Raw genomic sequence first — 23,048 nt, forward strand, 5'->3', positions numbered from 1 at the left:
ATGACGACGGCGAATGAGTCTATGCCGATGCTGGATCGTCCAGTAGCCACCAAGTCTCATTGGATGCCTGCTATTGTCGCTTAGCCTGCTTGAAATTCAAAATCTATCAGAAGTAACTCATTCAGCAGTCTTTAACAACTTATGCAAGGCGAAGAAGAAGTGCTGTTGCTTCCAGATGTGCGCAGCTAAAAGCCCACCTCACAGCAGAATACAACTACTAAGGATAGGTATCCAAGGTGCAAACGAGTACCTACATCTTCTAAACGTAAATTAGGGCAAGGTCTCCAATACCGAGCCACTGTCAACTGTTAAGCGGCCGGAAGCAACAGGGCCAAAGACGTGGCGCAACGGCTCTGGCGACAAAATGCCAGTGAGGGTGTCGCTAAAACCTGAGACTGCTGGAGTCGCATTTGAGACAGCGGCGACGCAAAGTCTCAGCAGCAGCTGAAGAGCATCACTTGGCCAACACCATGATTTTATAACGTGGAATGCAAAGACAAAAGACTACATGTACATGAATATTACCTTGACTTGTTGTTGTAATTTTATTTTTCACTTGTATCACTTGGGCTCGGGTTGACGCCCACAGCAGCAAGTTAGTGGCGGCTTCAACTTGTCCCACTCCAACAGCCACCCGACTCTACCAGGGTATAGCATCCATAGCTCTCGTCCCTCTTGCTCCTTTCTCCAACTCCCTTCCACAACCTCCTTTCCTCCCTGCTATCTCTTCTCTTCTGCGTCTCCCTCACTGTCACCGTTCTTTTCTCTTCCTATCAATCTTCTTCTCTCGCGCCTCACGCTGGATCCACGTGCATGTCGCCACCGCCAGAAGTTCCCAGCACGCCGGGAGTCGAGCAGCCCAGCAGCAGCAGCAGCAGCGCGGATGCCTCCGAGGTGACATGCATCCAAGACCCCTCGGCGGGGCTGATGCCTGATGCGACACGCAAAGGCTCGACGACAGCGACCCATGCGGCTCCTGATGCGGACGCGGATGCGGATCCAGACGCTGGTGCACGCCACAACGGCGACGACGCGGGGACTCGGTCTGTGACGGCGACCGCAGCGACATCTTCACTTGATGCCGAGGCCGACCAAGCAGCGGACGCAGAGAGCAGCATCCGGACAGACGCCACGAGCGTGAAAATCCCTGCGGCGATCGCTACAACAGCCACCGATACGACCACGGCTACGGCTACAGCTACGGCTACGGCTACGGCTACAGCAGCTACGGCTACGAGCTCAGACGCAAACGAGCTGCTCTCAACCCAGCACTCCTCCATAGCACCCGTCCCAGCAGCGACCACAGCCATGGCCAGCGACGAGGGCGCCGGCAGACCGACAAACGCAGATGCGGAGCTCGACAAAGCTCCTGCAGACGAGGCACACGAGCAGACGATACCCACTGCGCCCAAGGAGCCCGCAGCTGCAGTCGAGACGCCCGACGACGCCATCGACTCCTCTATCCTGACCATCAAGCCTGCCGACGCCAACCCATCGTCACTTATGCGGCCCAACTACCCAACCAGCCTGCTTCTCGCACCAGAGCGACCCAGCTATATCGATCCGACACCGCCCACGCCCATGGCCTCTCGCCCGCCTTCTCGAGCCCTCTCCGTAACAACCCGGACCGACGACGAGACATCTCCCACCAGGTCCAACCCCGAATCAGATGAAAAACCCTATGCCGGCCAGGATGACCAGGAGGACTCACAGTCTGAGATCCAGAGCATCATGGAGCAGTTTAGCGAGGACGGAGGCGGTCCCGATGCCGAGGAGGTCATGAGCCCGAGACTAGAAATTGCATCGCCCATGCTGGGCACCTCGCTGCAGCATCCGCCTCGAAAATCCAGCCTCGAGCCTCTTTCACCCGGGCTGGCTGGCCAGCTCCAGGGGCTCAATGCCCTGCACATCTCAACGCCCGGTGGTGACGACGAAAGACCGCCCGTGCCCCCCAAAGACGGATCTATGGGCACGCCTCCGAGAACGAGAGACGCACGGCTACCACCCATCAGTGTTGCCTCACCAGCGTCACCCACCATGTCCATGCACCGACCGCCGCCCCCAGCACCCGAGCCCGAACCCACTCTTCCCTTTGACTTCCACAGGTTTTTAGAACAGCTGCGGAATAAGAAAGCGGATCCCGTGGCAAGATATCTCAAGTCGTTCCTCTTCGAGTTTGGAAAGCGCCAATGGATGGTCCACGAGCAGGTCAAAATCATCAGCGACTTTTTGGCCTTTATTGCGAACAAGATGGTGGTGTCTGAGGTATGGCGAGACGTTTCGGATGCAGAGTTTGACAATGCCCGTGAAGGCATGGAAAAGCTCGTCATGAACAGACTTTACACCCAGACTTTCTCCCCGGCGATTCCGCCTCCAAAACCAATCCCTGGAGCAAAGCCAAGAAGGAGGGGAGGCGATCCGCCGCTGGGCCCTGGCCGTAGAGGCCAGCATCAGGAAGATATAGAGAGGGACGATGTTCTGACACAGAGAATCAACATTTACGGCTGGGTCAAGGAAGCTCATCTGGATATTCCACCTATCGAGGAGAGTGGCAGGCGTTTCCTTAAGCTGGCGCAGCAGGGTGAGCTTACTCTTTACCCCATGGATTTTGGTGCTAGCAGCACAGTGACAAAATACACATACAATCTTATCCCATGCTAACTAGGTTGTACCAGAGCTATTGAAAATCAAATCGTACAGAGCGCCCAGAGACAAAATCATTTGCGTTTTGAACTGCTGCAAAGTGATCTTTGGTGAGGACTGTTGCTCTTTCCTACACTTCACTTGACACTTGCTAATTTAACAGGCCTCTTAAAACACAGCAAGTCGGATTCATCGGCAGATTCGTTCATGCCGATGCTTATCTACGTTGTACTCCAGTCAAATCCGGAGCACTTGGTGTCCAACGTACAGTATATCCTGCGTTTCAGAAATCAAGAGAAGCTTGGTGGAGAAGCAGGATACTACCTCTCTTCTCTAGTAAGCACATATCCGTTCATCATCTCTTTTCTCATTTCCTTGCATAGATGCTGACTCCGTATAGATGGGCGCAATTCAGTTCATTGAGAACATGGATCGTACTTCTTTAACCATAACCGATGAGGAGTTTGAGAAAAACGTCGAGGCTGCCGTCTCCGCAATCGCAGAGAAGCACCAAGCCATGTCTCCAAAGAGACCCCAGGACCAGCAGCAGCAGCAGATATTCAACGAAAAGTCCAGACCCCCCGAGTCTTCATATGATGGCGCAGGGCCGTCTGCGCCCCGCCGCTCAACGGACCAGAATGACACAGACATCACCGCGCCCATCACTGGGCTATTACGAACAATCCAAAATCCGCTCACCACAATTGGCCGCATGTTCTCAGATGATGGCGCCTCATCATCAGCGCCCCGGCCACCACCACCACCACCGATAGGCCGTCCCTTGGGTTTCCCTGAAAACGTGCCCTTACAGAACGAAGACAGACGGCGATCAGACTCAAGATATCCTCTTCCCGCAGAAGAAGCGGCAGCGAGACAGGCGAGTGCAGAGGTTGCCGAGGCGCAGAGGCTACATCGTGCCGAGCACGCAAATATCGTAGAGACGCTGGCAGGCATGTTTCCTGATCTAGATAAGGACATTATCAGCGACGTGGTCTACCAAAAGGAGGGAAGGTATGTTGAAATATGCTCCATCTCACTATTCTGAAGTTTGAGCTAACCTAGACTTTCTGCCAAATAGGGTCGGACTGGCTGTTGATGCGTGCCTTGCTTTATCCTCCTAGTAAATCACTTTATTTTCCTCCTTCAATGAAACGACGATACCTTTGTCCCCCTTTGCTTGTTTTTGAAGTTACCTGCTAGATAGACATTTGATCCTTGTTTTTGGGTTATGATATTGTACAAACGGTATGCATCATCAATTATATAGTTTTGCTCTTACTACCACTCCTTATCATTAGTAGTAGTTTTATGTATCACGGTCACACATGGCTGTTGATTCTTATGGGGCAGCTTGTTTCGTTTCCTGGAATACCTACGTCTAATGCGAATGCAGTCGAATCGTCTCATCAATATCCATTTATGATTTTTGACACCTTTCAACATGTTAGCCAAGAGTAAGTTACTGTAAATAGCCAAATAAGAAAAGACAAAGAATCTTTTGTAGTCTAGGGTAACAACCGTCTCAGCTTGATGGAGTAAGCCATCTCAAACCACAGAAGGACATCCGATGAATTGAGGTCAAAGCTCTAAAAGTAAAGTCTATTCATCTAATCCAAGTCTCATGTACTTGATGCTAAGCCTCCCCATATATATCCAATTCTATCAAGAACTTTAGGACTTTTGCTGTAAGAGAGACGGCTAAAACACAAAGGAAAACAAACAGAATGCAGAATACGTATACACAAATAGCCCACAACTTTTTAAAATGATGACACAAATGAAGGAATAAGCGAGTGAATTATAAATACATAAAAGATGTCGCGGCTCTCTACAATCCACCAAAAGAGACAACTCTCTTACACCATGGCCGCCGATCTTTGATACAAAAGAATCTTTGCCGGCTGAGATCTCATAAAGGCTCACGAGAGCCATCACGGTTGTACATTTAACGGTATCCTGAGTAGTTCTGGGACCCTACAAACTCGTGAGGCTGTACTCCATGTCCATCTGAACTATGACCTCTGGTGGAGCCTCTAGAGTTCGGTCGACTGTTATCCCCGCCTACAGCAAAGTAGTCTCGCTGAAAGTCGTGGCCTGATTCGCCTTGCTGTCGAGAACCGGTTAAATCGCGATACATGGGGCTTGGCGTAGTACCCGAAGACAGTGCCGGGTGGTACGTCGACTCTGGGATGCTGGGAGCATAGTATCGGTCTCCAGTCTTGGAGTAAGGAGGCAAGTTCTCCTCGTGCTCATTTGGGATAGGAGGGTACATGGATGCTTCGAGGTCGGCCTTGGATTGAATGAGCATAGTGTTGCGGGCATCGAGAGGTGTCAGATCATCCGTTTCTTCGCGCATTTTTTCTGCAAGTGATTTGTTAGTGAAAAAAAAAAAAAATAAAAAAAATAAAAATAAAAAATAAAAGGTATTGTAATATGGCATGATATACGAGCACAAAGATACTTACCCATATCCTTTCTGCGCTTGCGGTGAGGGTTCATCTTGATGGTAGCATTGATAGCATTCCATCCAACAAGGAGTGCAAGCGCAACAGTCAGCGTAGACTGAATGGCAATCATGACGGCGCCCATGACGGTCTGTGTCGTCTGCTCAACGTTGAATTCATCAACAAAGATAAAGACACAAATTACAGACAACACACGGACTACGGCAATGAAGATGTTGATCATAGTGGTAGAGCGGCGCTCAAAGGGGCGGGTGAAAACCAGGAGGGCCAGCATGGCCAACTCGACAACGAAGCTGACAACGGTTTGAGCCATACCATGACCATCTCCCGCGGCAACAATGCAGCCCTTGATAAACGTATAAGCAATCGTGGGAATGAAAAGCCACCAGTAGCTCTTCTGGTAGGCCTCATAAAACATGGAGTACTTGAGCCAGTTTTCCTTTTCCTCATAGAGCTTGCTGGCATCGCCATGTTGGGCCTTGAGCCTGTGTGCTGTAATCCAGATTTTGAAGCCAAAGAAGGCGAGGATGCCGGTGAAAATTGCAAGAGAAAGAGCAGCCAGCAACTTGGCCGCCCAAGAGTCACCGAGAGTGAATTGGAAGACACAGTACAGTACCCAGATTCCATAAAGAAGCAGGATGAGAGAAGTAATTGTTCGAGCAATGGATCTCCAGTAATGGTTGCGGAATCCGATGAGGGACTCTGGGAATTTACCGTACAGAGACCAGACTTCGAGAACAACTTTGACAAGCAAGATAATCGTGACAATTGAGGCAATAACAATGGCAACGATGAGAAGTGCTGTCATGAAAACGTCGGATTTTGGCACACTCAACGACTCTGCAAAGTTCTTAATGCCAGATATTGTTTGGGTGACTTGGCCCGTGACGCCACTCATGTCCACATCATCACGGCGCACGAGTCTTGCAAGAACACCAGCATCCGAGCTGCTTGTCTGGGAGCCAGACTCCAGGGCTCTGGTGAGGTTTCGTAGGTATGCGACACTGTCTTCGGTAAGATTACCGCCAGTGTTGGCTCGGAAAGTGTCGATGTTGGTCAAAAGACCGTTCCAAGGAATGAGACCAACAGAGAATGCAAAATTCTTTGCGAAGCTGCGGTAAACAGGTGGATAATTGACAGAGAGCATACCGTTCATGGCCATGCCTTGGAACCATCCAGCCACGTCTGTGAAGCTAGGGCTAAGGCCGGCAACTCCAACACCAGAGCCCGCAGCACTCCCAGACATGGCCGAGCCAACTGCAGTCATACCACTGGCAACGAGAGAGACACCGGCGATGCCTGCAGCAACGTATGATACCGCTGGCACACTCATGGTTTTACCGTTGGTAACATCAGCTGAGATACAGGCCACCATGCTCTTATCAGACAGTCTATCCAGCTTCATAACTGCTTTTGCAGAGATATCTGGGACAGAGAAAGCAATGGCCGGAATCATGTTGGCGTATTGAGCCGGGACTTGCTGAGTTCCGCGTGCAGAAAAAGGCCCATTGGGCAACGGGCACAACTCGTTGACAAACGTTTTTGGGTCGCAAGGGCTGAAGGAGTTTGTGAATGCGTTGACGCCGTAAGCCGTGACGTCGAGACTCGCTGTGACGTTCTCGCTAATAGTGCTGACTCCTTCAATGTCGAAAGTGACGGTCTTGGCGTCGTTGTCATAAGTTATGCTGAGTTGCTGAATCGTGATGGAAGGCAAGCTTCCGCAGTCGGTAAAACCAGTTGTCGTCAGGATCTGATCGCCCATGACTCCCGTCATCAACATCGCTCCCAAGCATAATGCCCTGCGGGTCTTTGATTGTGATGTTGTTCGAGCCATATTTCGTAAATCTTTCCTACTAAAATGCAAGCCGCTGGGTATATTCCTCGATATGGCAATCGGCCCAATGCAGTATCAATTTTCAAATCAGATTCGTTTTGCCAATCGTCTCCGTATCGGTCGGTTTATATAGTCTATATGGTTAAATCGATTATAGAAGGTAATTATTCGAAGCAAAAAAGTTCAAATATCCTCGGTATGTAACAAAAAACAAACAATGCGCTGAGAAGAACGCTCGTTGAAATCAGTAGCTTGCCAAGTCGAGAGCAAGATGCGACACTCGTATGGACAATAGAAAGGAAAAAGCGCCCACAGGGCGAGTATCCAAAATGGCCAGGGTCAACCTGACAAGAAGTGAAGAGACGACGCAAGGAAACGAGTGGCCAATGCAGTCGCCGTCTTAAGAGATTCAGTATGTCTGGTACAGTCACCGGCTATTGTCTTCACGGCGGGACATTCATCAAAGGAATGAGAGAGAGCGATGTGTATAAGAATCGCAACAAGGGAGGCAGTAGTGAGTAAAACTCAATTCGTCTGGCAAGGCTCGATTAGGCGCAGCTCACTGTTATGGCACTCTGTGAAGCAGGGTCTCCCAAAGCATCACAGAGTGGTTGATAGCAGAAGAGCAGGCCCAGGAGCGAGTCGCCGAGGAGAGGGAGCGAAGAGAAAACACAGAAAATGAATGACTGGAATTCAAAATCGAGCAGTAGTTGCTGCAACGGATAGAAAAGAGCGAGAGCAAAAAGAGAAGACACAAACAAAAGTGACGACAGATGAATTATGGAAGAGAAGGAGAAGAAAAAGAAGGAGAGGCAAACGCCGCCCACAAACTCGCAGGAAAGCGAGGCCCAAGCTGCGATTCGTTGTCGCCGGTTGAAACATGCCGAAAGGGGATGCAGCACCAGCAAGAGCCGGGGTCCCTCCTTCCCCCACCTCCAATACAAGCCTCGCGGAGCCACTGGAGTGCCGCTACCAGGGAGGTACCGGCTGGCCCCCCTCGCCGCAGCGCTGGAGCAAGGTTCCCTCCAAGTCGCCGTCCCTGGGCGCTGCATGGGCCGCCCCTTCCCAGCGGTCTTAGGGGCAGATCCAGCGGAAGGGGGTCGGAATTGGTACCTGCGCAAGACCCTGATTGGCCAGCTGCGGGTCGAGGCTGGCGAGCAGCGGCGCTGAAACTGGCCGCCAGAAGCTCAAACCAGGCCAGTAGACACATATACAGGCTGCGAATGAGTCCATAACCAACATACCTAAGGCATTGAGTGATGGACATTTGCATGGCTCATCCAGGACTGAGATTTCTTCTCGAAAAACCAGACTTGCCACCAATCCCTGAATTGTTCCATCAGGGTCCGACATGGCCATTGCAGATAGCCACGCACCAGGCGACGGGGCAACCGCTAGCTACCTGCCCAAGATTTCAGGGATCGTCCAGCGAAATTGCACTCGCCCAAAAACCTGCCAGCAACGAGATGAGCCCTTTTGGGGGCAAACGAGCACTGCGCTGCACTAAAAATAAAAACGAAGAATATATAGAAATCTAATTCTTCGTGTCTTAATTTAGGTCACTTTTTCTTGATTTTAAAGAGAGAAATTAGATTGGGCGAGAAATAGACGAGAGGCCGCCTATCGTCTAGTAGGCAATTAATTGGAGATGCAGCCTTTTGGTGGAGGAGATGCGCACTCGCATCCCCATCTTGGTAGGCAAATTGTCTGACTCGACTAGTGACATCTTGGATAGATGATCAACACATGCCCTCATCAGACAATCTACCAACGAATTGTCTCTCAGAGAAGAGGGGAATCAAGAAGACTATCGAATGCTGAATTGCTCGCTTCTCCATAGATTGTCTAATGTCTCGATGCTCATCCCCCAAAAGTTCACTCTTCTTCCACTTCCACTTCATGATCTGCACTGCATTGCATACACTGCTGCACCTCACCGCACAAACCCCAGTCGTCTTCGCTTCAAAGCATAGCAAAACACAGCCACCCCAGCTCCTGTTTCTTTCTAAATCAAGGAATAGCCGAGAAAACGAGAAGAAGTGAAAAGGAAGAAAAACGATGTAACCTGCCTTTTGCCAAGTTATACAAGAAGCCCGGATTATACATGCATTGGCACAAAATCCATACGCGTAACTGCTATTTTCTCCTGGCTGGCACTAATACGAATTCGCTTAAAGGTGGCAAATTTAGTGCAGCTCCGATTTACTCCATGCCGGCTCATATCAGCAACATGCTCCAGACTTTCCCAAGTACTTGCTAGTAGATAGCAGTATAAATGCAGGAAGTGCTTAAAAGCTTAAGAATGCTCAGCCGGCCTTTTATATCTCATACAAAAGTCCTGTTGGCCGCGTCAGATTCTGTGTGATGAAGGGAGAACACAAAAGGGGGCATGGAGTTAAATGCTGCGTATCCTTATTACCCTCACGCATCGGGTTGGAAGGCACATGCAGCTTCTTTATCCAAGTCAATGGCTCATAACCGACAAGATTGAAAGCTTTATGCTTCTGTGACACACTTTCCAAAAGATTGCTATATAGCTAAAAGACAATGCAATATGCAAAGAAAAAAAAAGGCCAGGGAGAAAAAGGAAAGGAGTTGCCCTATATCGTATACTGCTCTCCGCAGCAGTCCAACTCGCATGCTAAAGTGCAGCAACCAAAAATGCCCGAAAAAAAAAACAAGCCACTGCAGGGGAATCGTGTTCAAATATCTACTACTGCTCATTTCAAGCCCTCAACAATCACCAATAGTTGTTTGAACCCATGCCTTGAAATTTTATCCAACTCTGAAATGAGCATGAACAAGTGGGAAAAAGAAAGGAAGAAAAAAGAAAGAGATAAAGAAATTGCGTCGCACAATGGCCATTCAACGCTTCAATAAAACCCAGACGCCTGCTGTCCATCGTCCCAGCCCTTGGTATCTAGATGAATAGTAGCTCCCTGGTGAGGAGAATGTGAGTAAGTCGACAGCGCATCGTGTCCGCTGAATGGGCTGCCTTGGACGCTCGAAGGGTCCATCATGCCGTCGTACATCTGCGTGTTCATAGGGGGTGCAGCAGCAACTTGCACAGACACGTTCTGCAAACCCAATGCATTCAGGGGTGGGAATGGCTCCACCTCATTTTGGATTGCCATGGCGGTATAGGGATTCGACCCCTGCCCATACGGAGCCGAGGTGACGGGCAGGTCCTGAGCCCGCCGGCCGGGGTCGAACCCATGAACTAGCGGGCTAGCGGCCATGGGCTGATTTTGGTGTAGGTTTTGGCCGATGTTGTCGAACTGAGGATAGAAAGACGAGTGGAATTGGCCAGGATTCATCACCTGAGAATACATGAATTGGTTTTGGGCCTGCGGAGGATACGGCATCGACGGCTGCTGCTGCTGTGGCGGTGGCGGCAGCATTGGCGACGCTGTGGAAAGCTGCTGCTGCTGCTGCTGGCCATTGTCCGGATATCTCATTGCAGGCGAGTTTTGATCTGGTAGGAGTGGAATTTCGTGCCGTGGAGGGGGATCCTGGACTGGGCTGATGATGGTATCCGCTGCCAGTTCTTTTGCTTTGGCCGCTACCAAGCGCAGTACAGGAAGCGAGATTTGCTCCATATGCTTGGCCAGGTGAACAGTCAACTTCTTCCACGTCGGGAATACCTTGCCGCAAAACCGGCACGGTTCTTCATGCGGCTGTTTGTTTGTTTCTATGTGGCACTGCTCAACCTTTTGCCACGTTGGATCGACTGCGCCAACCTTTTTCATTGCCGCCTTGGTCTTCACCTTGGGTTCCTGGAACTTGTGCTCACGAACGAGGTGCTGTAAGAAGTTGTCGCGGCGATAGCATGTGTGCCGGCAATCCTCAACGTCACACGTCCACCACTCTAGATGGCGGTGGCCCTCGTTTTCGTGGCGGACCCAGTCGGCCTTGCGCTTAAAGATCTTGGGATCCCGGCATTTATCCCACGTGCATGTGAAAGGCTGCACATCCTCATGCACATGCTTGGTCCAGTCGGATGGCTTGTGGAACTTCTTCTTCTGGTAACACAGTTGGCATTCAAACTCCGCCGGCAAATGCTGTGTTGGCGGCATAGGTATATCAGTCGGGAAGCTCTCCTGGTTAATGGCGCCTTCAGTCGGCGTGACATCATCGTCGTCGTCGTAGTGCGTTGGTAAGACATCCAATCCCCTGCCATTGCCATTATCTCCTCCCCGTGAAGTCAGCAGGTTCGCTGAACCGCCCAGTGCCAAGCACAGCGAGCCGCAAGGGCAGTTGGCCCCAAGGCCGAGGTGTTTGACTTTGTTATTAAGTAGCTGCTTGTACCTAATAATCTGTTGGTGGGCAATGCGATCTACAAGGTAGTTATGCGCAGGAGGCAGTGCTTGGTTCAGGGTCTGGATGTGCTGTTGGAAGCCAGCAAAATTTGGAGCGATGTCATCAATGATATTGGGGTTCATCTTCATGTCGCTATCTTCGTAAAAATCGTCGTCGTCATCGTCGTCATCGTCTGGTTCGACAGGGGCAGCGGCTTGCCTGAGAACCGCTACAGGCGGTCCACCAGATTTCCTCCACATATCGGCGAGGCTGGAGTGACCATTATCGATACTGCTGCGATTGGGGGCAGCAGATGGCTTGGGCAAGTCTGACTTGCTTCGCGGTCGTCTCAGAGAGCCTTTCACGCTGAGGCTGGGGAAGGAACTTTTGGGGGGCGGAGAAATGGTGCTAATAGATCCTGCGCGCGAATGTGTAGTGCCGATGGAACCTAGGTTCTGGCCCATGGATACTAAGGCGGTATTGATACTGGGAGTCTGGTGCTTTTTCCCCCAGCTGGGTGTTCGTGACATGGGAGACAAATGCGGCAGGCTATCGCGTTTATTGTGAGTTGGTGGCTGCTCTGTCTGTTCATTTGGAGCTTCACGCTGTCCGCTACGGGAGCGCTTGCGCGCATGTGAGCCGCTAGGACGCCGAACAAGGTTTGAAAGTTCCTTCAAGAGGTTGCCAGGCTTGTTGCTTCTATCACCGCTTCGACTTAAGGAGAGCTTCTTCAAAAAATTTCCGCTTGTGATGCCCTCTATATCAACGTCGGCAACGCTGGGTAAGCTGCGTCGGCGAGTACCCCAGGTTGCCGCTCGAGAGATGATGGAGTCATTATCACGGCACATTCTCTCGAAGCGCTCAATGGCGGCTTGTGAGCTCTGAGGTTGATGTCGGCTCTCTCCACTGTTTCTGATGGAGGGAAGAATGGGGGCATCGGCCCAATTGCGATTAGCATAGATGATATCGTAATCCTCGTCGGCCAACTGACCAGCACCGTTGGGAGAGTAATAAGTTTGGCCAGGGATGTATTTATTCTCAGTTTGGTCCCCAAGAGGAATGCTGTCATTGCTGTTGCGACTTTGCTCTTCTGCGGAGCTGATCTCATCGGGAGACGATGTAACTGGAGGAACAACCTCGTTGATATTACCGGTAAGCCATTTGTCGACCTCGCCATTTTTCTCCTCAATTTCTTGACGGCTCATAATCTCGTTTATGCTGGCGATTGCCTCTCCAGGTCGCTTTTTTGGGTCCAAACCACCAAGGCCAGTGGCAGGATCGCGCCGCCATTGGCCCGTGGAATCTCTAGCAACAGGTTTGCCTTGGCCATAGTCGGTAGATGATATTATCAAGTCTCCGGCTGATTCAAGGCCCCCTCGTACCGTCGACGGACTATCTTCAAGAGAACGCTCAACGGTATGAACAGGGCCATTGCTATCTTTGTCCCATACGGAGATGGTGACGCGAGGACTCTGACATCTCATATCGACGGGAGCAGGTGCTAATCCGTCCTCACTAGACTGTGTGCTGTCCGTCTGGCTCGGCGTCAGCTGGGGTGCTGGGATGACAAGGGGATTAGGCTTGAAGGGCTTCTGAAGCTCCTGCGGTGAGATGGAGCTGGGTAGCTGGTGTTGATCCGGTCGCGTGAGAGCGGTTCTCTCCTCGCTTCGTGGTGACAATGTGTGGACGGATGCAGTCTGATCCGGGGTTAGAGGATGATAATTATCGTCGTTGGCATTATGTTCTTGTTGAGGCTCAACTGCTGGGGTATTGTTTAGTGAGAGGTCCCATACGCTGTGGTCGTCCAAAAAGGATGGCGTGCCGACCTCGGGATTGGTAAAGTTGGCGCCGAAGAAAGGATCGTCGTCAAAGTCGCTGTAGTCACTGGATTGGTAGAGGCTCAAAGTCGAGGATCCGGCAGGTGTCTCTGAGGGGTTCGCAGGAGAGAGAGAGTCACTGTTGACTCGAGATAAGAAGGGCGATAGTAGATTTGAGTCGATTGATGAGCGCTCCTGTGGCTGCTGTTGCTGCTGTTGATATTGGTATTGGTATTGATGTTGCTGCTGCTGCTGTAGTTGTCCGGCACCAGACACCACTGGATCGCGGGGCTGAGAGTCGAAGTCAAAGTCGCGATCGAGGCTAAGAGGGCTGTCGGTGTCGTGAGGCACGGAGAACCCTGGAGCGGCTGCCGATGCGGAAGACATGATTGTATCCAGCTGGGGCCGAGCGTAAGGGGATGCCCGAGGATAAGTACTCCGTATATTCGGCAAGGAGGAGGGAGGGAGGTTATGGCAGGAGAAGAGAGAAGCGGTGGCTCTCTATCGAGAGATGCAAGACAGGCAGCCGGGGCCCTGTAGGCCTAATCTGGTGCGCTCTGGAGATGCGCAGCGTCACGTCACTGGCCAGGGACCATGTTCCTGGAGAGCAACGGGTGGCGGCAGGCTAATGATTGTTTTGCTGTGCTGTGCTTTGCTAGGCAGGGCGGGAGCCAGATGTCAAGCTTTGGGGCGCAGCCGGCAAACAGACGGTCTAGAGAGGCTGCGGCGTCTGGCTAAGAGGTAGAGATTGAGATGACAAAAGTGGTGTCGGACGAGAAAAAAAAGGGCAGTGGGCGGAGAGCCAGAGCTGATGATGGGATGGGACATGGGCAGCCAGCGTGTGGGTGCGGCTGGCGGATCTAAAGGCGCTTACCACCATGCTTGGGCTGTCGACCGCACCCCCTGCGGAGCGACCCTTGCTGCCATCGTGCTGTCTCTCGAGCGTCTGGTCGGAATCGGTCTTGGGAGCGATGCTTGTATGTGCTACCGTGGCGGAATACGTGTACCGCCCGAGACAACGATGTCCCAGGTACCAGCTGGTGGTGTCAAAAGCGTCATAGTGGTGCAACCGTTGTCGCTGGGCTTCGGGCTGCGAGCTGGCCCAGGGCCCCAATGAGCTGCGATTTGGGGTGTGTGGACAAGTGGGTTGGTGGTGATAGTGATGGTGGTGGTGGTGTGGTGGGGGGGCGAAAATGCGGGAGGAGACGCCTAGCAGCTTGCACAGGGGCCCCGAGATCTAAATGCGACGGCAAGAGGAAGTGGCAAGTAGCCGGTACCGGTAATATTCGGTGAGCAAGAGTTGATTGCAATGGATTAAGGAGATGCTGGGCGAGATGAGACGAGATGAGGGAGACGAGATGAAGTGAAATAAGCAAAAGCGAGGAGACGAAGATGAAGTCCCACGTGAGAAGGAATTGAGGGGCTGAAAGCTATTGAGCTGCTGTTGCTGTTTATAGGTACAGTAAGTGTGCCGGCTATTATCACACAGAGCAGAGCTCTCCAGGGCTGATAACGGTGCTCCAGCACTCCAGCTGCAGCGCTTTGGGTGCTGCTAGTTCAGCATTGAGCCCTCGAGCCGGGAAGCTCAACTGCCCTAAAATAGACATCCGTGGGTTGAATCTGGAGCAGACAACAGACAACTCCCCTCTCCAACAGAGACAATCCAAATAACACCCGGATCAGCCATTCGCAAGTACACAATACATTGCCTTACAACATACATCCACATCAGGGCAACGGTATATTATGGCAATGGACGATGACGATGGAGCCGGCGGGCAGCATGCAACCGGGATTCGACTCCGCGGGCACCTATGCCGTACGAGTTCACGCCTACGTGGTAACCCAGGGCTCAAAGAGACGCGCGGTTGGCCGGGACCACGAAACTCCAAGCGATGAGCGAGTGCTTGCAACTTGCCGGTACAAGGTTGCCAGTGGTGCTGCAACGCTGCAAATATTGGATCATGGCCTCCGGGGGTTGGGAGTTGAGGTTAGACTCTTTCTAGTCTAGACACAGCAACGCTCTTCTCACCTTTCGCCCCGGACGGTTCGCAACAGGAAATGCTGCTCGTCTCGTTGTTTCTCCGCGCAAAGTACTGCCCTCCCACTCCATCGTCGATTGTGTCAGGTCTGTCAAACACACATAGCGTGTCGCTTGCTTCAGTCTCTTGTCTCCATAGCCTCCACCGATCAAAAAAGCCTAACTGGACAGCAGCAACACTAGAGGAAAGGCTCTGGTCTGCTTCGCCGGTGGGGCTGCCCCTCCGATGTCAAGTGGAAAAACATGCCGTTGAAAAGCCTTATGGACACCCAGCTAGACACCATAGTGCAGTACGAGAACCATACGAGACAACGCTGCGCCTGGCCAAGTATCCGGCCATCTAGAGCCGCCTGACCCCTGACAAGACAGCGCGCCAGCCCATGCACGAGGGTGGGCACGAGGCGCCGCGCAGTCTCCAAATCCGTTGGACCAGTCTCTAAAGGCACCACATTGGGCCATAGTGCGCTCCGATGGCCCTGTGAGGCTATCCAGCACGAAATCCAAGTCAGGTGGTCCCAGCCCCCGAGGCGTTCTTGTCGTGTGGCTGCGAACCGAGACGAGATGGAGCACCGCCTTGCTCTGAGGACTAGTGTTATCGAACAATCTATCGCTCTGGATGTGTCCAGCTGGGGCACACAAGGCAGCTTGGGGAGCGAGCCGCAGCACATCACGATAAACATGAGACAGGCACCGCCATGACATCAGCACCATGAAATAAGGTTGTCTAAACCTGTGGCACAGCATGCTAGACGAGAGACAAGAGAGATAGTATAGGTAGTAGCACTACCTATGCGGTACTCCACATTCGAGCTCATGCGTGGCCAAGGAGCATGAGGAAAGCTTGTTCTTTGGGTGCTCAACTGGTACCTCGCGTGTGTGGTACGTAGCAGCAGCTTTCCGAAGGATCAAGACCATGCCATACTGGATCAGCAATGCATGAGGTAGTGCGGAATACTATAAACGTACTGGTAAGACGCGATGTGTATCAAGTGTTTCGCAGACTCTCAGCGGCTTGACATTGATGCAACCCACATGCCTGCCGGCAGGATCTAGCAGCAACAGACTCCGTAGACGTGGCCCAAGCATGTATGCTGTTGCTGCTGCAGAGGAGGCACTCCATATTCTGACATGCGCCGAGCTGTTGTTGATTGATTACACTAGCCACGGTTCAGATAGTCATCGTTACCATCGGCGTTCAATCACATCAGGTAGCAGAGCAGCGGCAGCAGCGATTAATTTCCCGGCTGACTCGGCTCTTTACTGTCAGCACCCTATTGCTGCCGTGGCCATGGCCAGACTTCCAATTTGTGCACGCGGTGCTTATCGCGGAGATTAAGCAACGATTCCGGCCATGAGAATGAAGTGAGTCTTGGCAACTCTTCCCCTAGGGGCAGGTTCCAGGACTCCCTTTCTCAAGAGCACTTACATGCGTGCTCCATTATTTCGCAAAGTGTATTATTGCAATATAGAAGAGCCACAAATTGATGCTTAGGGGGAGCAGCAACCAAGGCACTGCCACATCCCGTGCGTCCCACCATGCGGCTGAAGACTGGACGCTCTTAGTCTCTCGACTATGCGATGGCCAGCACCGCCTCACTCCAATATAGTGCCCGCGTGTAGCGTCTATCCTAAGTGATATCATGGATTGATAGTAGCATCGACCATTCGAGATTTGTATCCTGGAACATTCCACAGAAGCTTCACTTGTCTTACTTGCCTTGGGTACTCACAAGCCACGCGCACGCAGGCCTCTCTCCGGAAGCCTGCATAGGAATCCTGCGTGCAGCCACATGTCGACCTTTGTGGTAGGTTGGGTGTACAAGTATAAGCCCACTGTGAAAAACAGCCCCATATTCAGGCAGACTCAGTCTCAGACTCAAAGCATCAGCGAGACGCCTTACAATTTCTAAAGGGGGATGAAGCTTCGGAAGCAAAAGAGCAAGATCCGAGACTACTAGTAGGATGGTGGTTCCCTCTCAAGCGAGCGGCCTCATCCAGAGAGCCCTCGACCCTCGATCCGTCTCGTCCAGTTTCCGCTACTGCAGCGCCACCCACCGCTCGGTCTGCTTGATTCGGACACCGGAATCCGTGAATCTCGCCTTACTTGTTCTTCACAGCCCAATCTACTCAGGGAGATAAGCGCGCCCCCTGACCGATAACCGCCGCTCCAAAAAGCGCGCGCAGGCGGCTGCATGCTGGCGTCCTGCTGTTGGGTTGGCGCTGGCGCTGTGTCTCCTGCATCGTCTCGTCTGCGATTCTGACGCCGCAAGTGTAGCGTAGGCGGTGGGCTGCGATTTCGCAGGATCAACTCGCCTCATTTTTACTGAATAAACTGCACCAAACAAATTTTACCATATGAGATTGAATGCTCTGCTCTCTGTATAGTAAAAGGCGGAATACAGTAGGTACATGTAGATATGCACATAGCAAAATGCTGCTGGAAATCAGCCACCCCACGTCATTCAGCCACGTGATGCTTCAACCACCGGCCCGCGAATTCAAGATCAAGTGATTCCATCGCCGTCGCCCCTCATGTCTGCTTGACCTTGACCTCTCGGCTTTATACATTTATAAGAACATCAAACCTCCAACGGAGTATAAACCCATTCGTAAGAGTTCAAACGCAGTGATATCCGCAGCCGCGACATCAATTCTGCGTGCTCACCCATCATGTTTCGGGTTCGTAAAGACAAAGATAACCCTTGAGACGTTTCGCCTCATCTTACACCAGAATAAGTTGGGCTAACCACGCCTCCAGCCGCATCCAGAAGAAAACATGCATCTGCGGCTCCATAGAGCTCGTTCTGTGGTGCTGACTTCTGACGAGTGAGTGGTACCACACGTAACTTTGCACGCCAATATTCACATCTTCGCATCACCCGCCATTGTCGCCCTAATATGACAAGGATGACGCCAAATCCACATCTACACGCTTCTTCCTTTGAAGGATTCTCAAACTTAAATCCCGTTACTCACCGAGACCCCCTTTTTCACAGACTTGTCGAAATCCGCGCCGCCCAACGAACCTTTGAGGGAGCCTACATGCGAACCGCCCTTGGCCTCTTCTCCTTCTCCCTCGTCATCCTCAAAGTCTTCACCGAGGAGTTCTACCCCATCGGCGCCCTCTTCGCCGCCTTTGGCACCGCCATCCTCCTCGTCTCCCTCTACCGCCGCTACCAGGGCAACCGCCAGTTCTTCGTCGCCGAGTCGGCAGATGGCATCTTTCACCGGAAATTCCGGACCAGCGGCGACACTGTGGTCTTATTGACCGTGCTGAGTCTTTGCGCCTATGCTACGCTTTTGGCATTGACGTGGGAACTTAAAGACGTATGAGCTATCACTATATTTTAAACTTTGATTGGGTCATGTTTGTGAAAGGGATTTGGTTAAATCTGCTTACTGCCCAATGCTTACTGACGAAACTTGACATGGCTATGATATCCCGCCCGCAAGAGTTTATTTGAATTTCGGTTGATTGCCACAATTCACGGATCGTCTTTGTCTTACACTTTCTGGCAATTCCAGCGTTGTTTACTATATTTAGATCATTGAATGTTCTCAGCGAGGGCTTGCTCGGGGTCCGCCATCGCAACTTTCTTTCTGTTTTCTCGCTAGTCACTTCCTTTCACATGTTCTATGACTCCCACATCTCTGGAGTCTCTCCAAGTTACTTTCACACGCTCGAAAGTTATGCATTGCATCTGGCGTTAACTTTGTCTCAGTTGGTAGCATCTTGGCAGACATATGTGTCTTCGCACACAAGGCTTCTTTGGATTGACGGCTACAGATGACACCTCCGCATTCTTAAATGTAATATATTGTCCATCAACTGTTCGAGAGACTCATTTCTCATGCTTCCGTGCATGGCGATGTAAATCAAGATCCACCCGTGACATAAAAGAGTTATCTCAAGCAAGGCACATTACAACTCGAACTATGACCCAAGAACTACGACCGTTATCGCTTAAAACTCCATCTCAGCACTCTGAAGGAACAGACATTTTATTTGCAAATACAGCTGTTACAGGTCCAACATGGGCCGCAAAAGTCAATGCCATATGAAATTACTACTTACAATTCCCAGGCCAATAGCTAGAATGAAATCAGCAGTTCTGAATACACAAAGATTCAGGCAGCTTGGCCAAATAAAGTTCGTTTAAACTCAGATTGCTGAGATCGCTGACTGAGTCTCGTAACCTCTTTCATTTGAAGAGAATTTACTATCTGCAAGTGACTAATTCCTACAACAGCGTTTTTCTTATCAAACCCAAATAAGTCACTTGATACATATGTGAGAGAGCCATATTATCCCAACCTACAACGATATATCGTCAAACAAGAGATAACGCAAGGTAGAAGTTGACGATACATCGAGGCATCAATACAGCGATAAATCAGCCACCGCATCACCCTTCTATACATCATGTATAAGACAATGTATTTTTTATAAGAGAGATAGGTGTAAATGGTATTGGTATTGGTACAGCTGGAAGTAGCACGAGGAACTATTCCCTCAAAAGAACAATTCCAGCGTGCACACAATCGCCCAACGCTCTAGATTATCCAAAACGTAGATAATCACCCTACTTCATCCATATATGTATATCCTCCAAGTTATTTTCCCTTTTTAAACATCTCCCTTTTCTCAAGACGCACCATTCCACACACATATTGTGTCAGTTACACCTCCAGAAAATGGATAGATAATAAATCAAAAAAATCCCATGTGTCAAGGACCCAGAGATCTTAATAACAACCAACTCCAAATCAATCCAAAGGAAAGAAAAACAAATGTATGTAATATATGCTTGGAAAGAGCTATTCGCCAAAAAGGAACATGAAACGAAGATATTATTTGCTGTGGCCGTAATCCCAAAAAAGAAAAAGGAAAAAGGAAAAAAAAAAAAAGTGCCCCCCCTTTTCTCTCAAATATGCTTCATTGAATGCCTTGCAATTTATAATAAGGAGAAAATAAAGAAAAAGAACCGCATCCGTTCCCACAAAGAGGAAACTTCTGATTCCAGCAAATGGACCCGCTTGATACAAAAGACCCTCTTGAAACAATCCTTTTGTAAAACCACCCCAGTTTCGAACGTGTAACCCAATATAAAAGTTGAAACCAGTACAAAAAGGGGAATTGAAACAAAGAAAAGGTAGCTCTAATCCGCTTCTTCCGCCATAAGTGAGCCATGCTCGCTTACTTGGTGAATGCCCTCCTCATGTTCTAAGAAAGAGAAAAAAAAGGTAAAAAAAGGTGTTTCGGCCGTAACAATCATTCTTTGTTTCCTCCCGCTATATACAGTCGCCAGATCCGCCTCCCTTTCCATGGTATAATCGTGCCCAGTTCTCGCCCTAAGGTTGAATGTTGAAATGCATGAAGAGCAGAACACATAAAGAAACTCGCATGACATGAGGTTGAAATCTTAGTACACATATATGTACTGCCGGGTCTACTACAAGTGTATCCTCCAAAGTAGATAGCCCTTTGCCGCCATCCCTCATATTGTGAAAGACCAGTATATCAGAGAGAAAGCTGTCCGAAGCGGCTGTCTGTCGATAAAATGGTGTCGGCGAGGGCATGGTCGTAGTTCACAAGCAGGTGAATATTCGTCTATTCGGTAATGTTCGAGACACTTTGAGACATCTTGGCCGCAGTTCATGTCGCCGTGCCTCAGCGTTCTCAGTACGTATCCACCTCTCCCAGCACTGTGGAAATTGAACGCAAACAACAACCATTATATTCCCAAAGAAGTCTATACCCCAACTTCTTTATTGTTTCCACAGCTGCTAAGAATTTTGAAATCGGAGGTCGTTTCGTATCAGAGACATCGACGAAGAGGGAATATGCGGTCAACTAGTCGACCACTAGTAATCGGCATCGCTGGACTTCTTTATTTTGAGATGGGACAAATGCCTTTCTTCAGTTGACCTAAGAAAGCCCTTCTGGCGGCTGAGGTAGAGCAGAATTGCCAGGGTTGGCGAACTGGAGGTTGACGAGGGTTCAATACACCGTCCAATATAGCTAGGGCAGATGGATATCCGTGCTCGATTTACTTTTCAGGCTCATCGTCATTTGAATACTTTGATTTTCAGCAACGATTGACGTTCTGTCGGCAGTTATCGAGTCTTTTCAGCTGCTTGCTGTAACAGACTACTACCAAATTCAGTAAAAAAGTAGGAGAAAAGCAGTCTCCTACATGCGGCCTGCTCCACCATCCTCACTATACCCTGTCCACCCACGATAAGCACCTCCTACCTGAGTGTCTTGTACTTGTTGGTGCTGGTGCTGGTGTTGCTGCGCCTGTTGATGCTGCTGATGCTGCTGCTGCTGCTGCTGCTGATGTTGCTGTTGTTGTTGCTGCTGCTGCTGCCAAGCTATAGGTGCTGCCGAAGGCACAGCGGTGCCCATGATTGCCGGATCGATGGCTTGTTCAATATTCTCGTCCGTTTCGTTAACAGGCACCGCGCCGTAGATGTGAGAAAAATGCTGCGGCTGCCTTTCGTAAACCGGATTATGATGTGGTGCTGGATAGTACTGAGGTGTATGATGGCTACCTAGCATTTCTCCGCTAAAGGACATCGATCGAGGTGGTGGTGGCATGCCGCTGTTCCACCCCATTTCATTTCCATGTCCAAAATTCGAATTTGCCCAGGCAGCAGGTACGGCATTCGGATCTGCATATGGAGAAATTTGGCCACCAAGGCCCATTGAAACATCTCCTTGATATGACTGTTGCCACATATTTTGACCGCGAGGTTTCGACATTGCGCTTGGATCTGTGTCCGTAGCCACCCAGCTTCTTGAAGGCTGCTCGCCTACACCATACGATGACCCGGATTGCATCGAGTTCGCTGAACCTTGAGTAAACAAACAGTTAACATCGCCAAACATACAGAAATCCTACAGACAAATCTTAGTTACCCACCTTCCAAGGTTGGCGGAAAGTATTCGCTTTGAGGTGTTGAAGCTCCAATGTTCGGCGCCTGTGCAACAGGTATGGCAGGATAATTCTGTCGCTGTGATCCTTGGTCAACGGAACTGCCACGAGATATTGCCGGCGATGAGGAGGCCGTCGCGATGCTGGATCCAGTGGGCGTCTGAGGCGGCAGTTTCGGATCATATGGCTGCTGCTGGTCTACCGGGTGAAAGCTGCACTCTTTCTTGAGTCGTATGCAGTTAACACATCGATTCTGGTCCTCGGAGGATATAATGCAGCGTATTTTGCGTCGGCGGCAGTGACCTAGCGTGTGTTAGACTCCTTGGGGGGGGCCGGGAGGACCGGCCCAGGCCTCTCGGTTCGTGTCGAGTCAATAGCGGAAAGGGGGCAGACAAGACTCACCACAGGCAATCGACGTTCTATGGTAGCCTAGTTTGTTTCTCTTCTTTTCATTCATCTGCGGCGCTAGTGGTTGAGACTCCAAGAACGATGTTGATGCTACACCACCCACTGAAGGTGTCGAGAAAGATCGCTTCAAGACATGGGTGGCATTTCCTCGGATGGTAGATGCCATTGTGGGATCTTGGGGCCCCCTAAAATTTCTGGAAGGAGACCTTGGTGGTGGCATCGCAGGTTGCATCTACTCCTGTTGTGACGGGGCCTGGATATGACATTGATGAGATCGTGACGACGTCGATGAGTCTGGGGGGGCTGGTAGCACGGAGGGGCCTTTGAGAGAAGCGGAATCGTGGAGACCTTCGATTCGATTGAGCTGGGAAGGTACAACAAGGAGGCAAGAATCATCCACAGCAGAAGGCAAAGCTGAGTAGGTGGCGCTGGCTTGCCAATACTCTCTTGTTAGCGAGCCCCAGAGCTGGAATATTGACCTCTAAATCCGTGATCCAAAACAGCACGCTGGGTTTGGTGGCAAAGTGTATAGCTGACCTAAGACAGCTGATGGTGAATATGAGCTAGAGCCAGGGAGGATCCCATACCAGCTCTTGGCCAGGC

At 50.7% G+C, this 23,048-nt stretch overlaps 5 protein-coding genes across 5 annotated transcripts; 2 read left to right on the plus strand and 3 right to left on the minus strand.

Moving 5' to 3' along the window:
- Positions 1–813: 813 nt before the first annotated feature.
- Positions 814–3,764, plus strand: TGAM01_v207159 (hypothetical protein; the record flags this gene model as incomplete). The annotated part of the gene is made up of 5 exons (XM_024550029.1): positions 814–2,581; positions 2,676–2,753; positions 2,807–2,979; positions 3,044–3,654; positions 3,722–3,764. The coding sequence occupies 5 exons, from the start codon at positions 814–816 to the stop codon at positions 3,762–3,764; spliced, it is 2,673 nt and encodes an 890-aa protein (XP_024405195.1).
- Positions 3,765–4,588: 824 nt separating this feature from the next.
- TGAM01_v207160 (hypothetical protein) lies at positions 4,589–6,942 on the minus strand (the record flags this gene model as incomplete). Its single annotated transcript, XM_018803773.1, has 2 exons — positions 4,589–5,004; positions 5,109–6,942. 2 exons carry the CDS (start codon positions 6,940–6,942, stop codon positions 4,589–4,591), a joined length of 2,250 nt encoding a protein of 749 aa, XP_018663146.1.
- A 2,873-nt stretch (positions 6,943–9,815) lies between these two features.
- Positions 9,816–13,445, minus strand: TGAM01_v207161 (hypothetical protein; the record flags this gene model as incomplete). The annotated part of the gene is made up of 1 exon (XM_018803772.1): positions 9,816–13,445. The coding sequence occupies one exon, from the start codon at positions 13,443–13,445 to the stop codon at positions 9,816–9,818; it is 3,630 nt and encodes a 1,209-aa protein (XP_018663145.1).
- A 4,561-nt stretch (positions 13,446–18,006) lies between these two features.
- Positions 18,007–18,432, plus strand: TGAM01_v207162 (hypothetical protein; the record flags this gene model as incomplete). Its single annotated transcript, XM_018803771.1, has 1 exon — positions 18,007–18,432. The coding sequence occupies one exon, from the start codon at positions 18,007–18,009 to the stop codon at positions 18,430–18,432; it is 426 nt and encodes a 141-aa protein (XP_018663144.1).
- Positions 18,433–21,292: 2,860 nt separating this feature from the next.
- TGAM01_v207163 (hypothetical protein) lies at positions 21,293–22,677 on the minus strand (the record flags this gene model as incomplete). The annotated part of the gene is made up of 3 exons (XM_018803770.2): positions 21,293–21,957; positions 22,026–22,340; positions 22,440–22,677. 3 exons carry the CDS (start codon positions 22,675–22,677, stop codon positions 21,293–21,295), a joined length of 1,218 nt encoding a protein of 405 aa, XP_018663143.2.
- Positions 22,678–23,048: the final 371 nt, after the last annotated feature.

Source organism: Trichoderma gamsii (assembly GCF_001481775.2).
Source record: "Trichoderma gamsii strain T6085 chromosome Unknown Scaffold_26.2, whole genome shotgun sequence".
Classification (NCBI taxonomy): domain Eukaryota; kingdom Fungi; phylum Ascomycota; class Sordariomycetes; order Hypocreales; family Hypocreaceae; genus Trichoderma; species Trichoderma gamsii.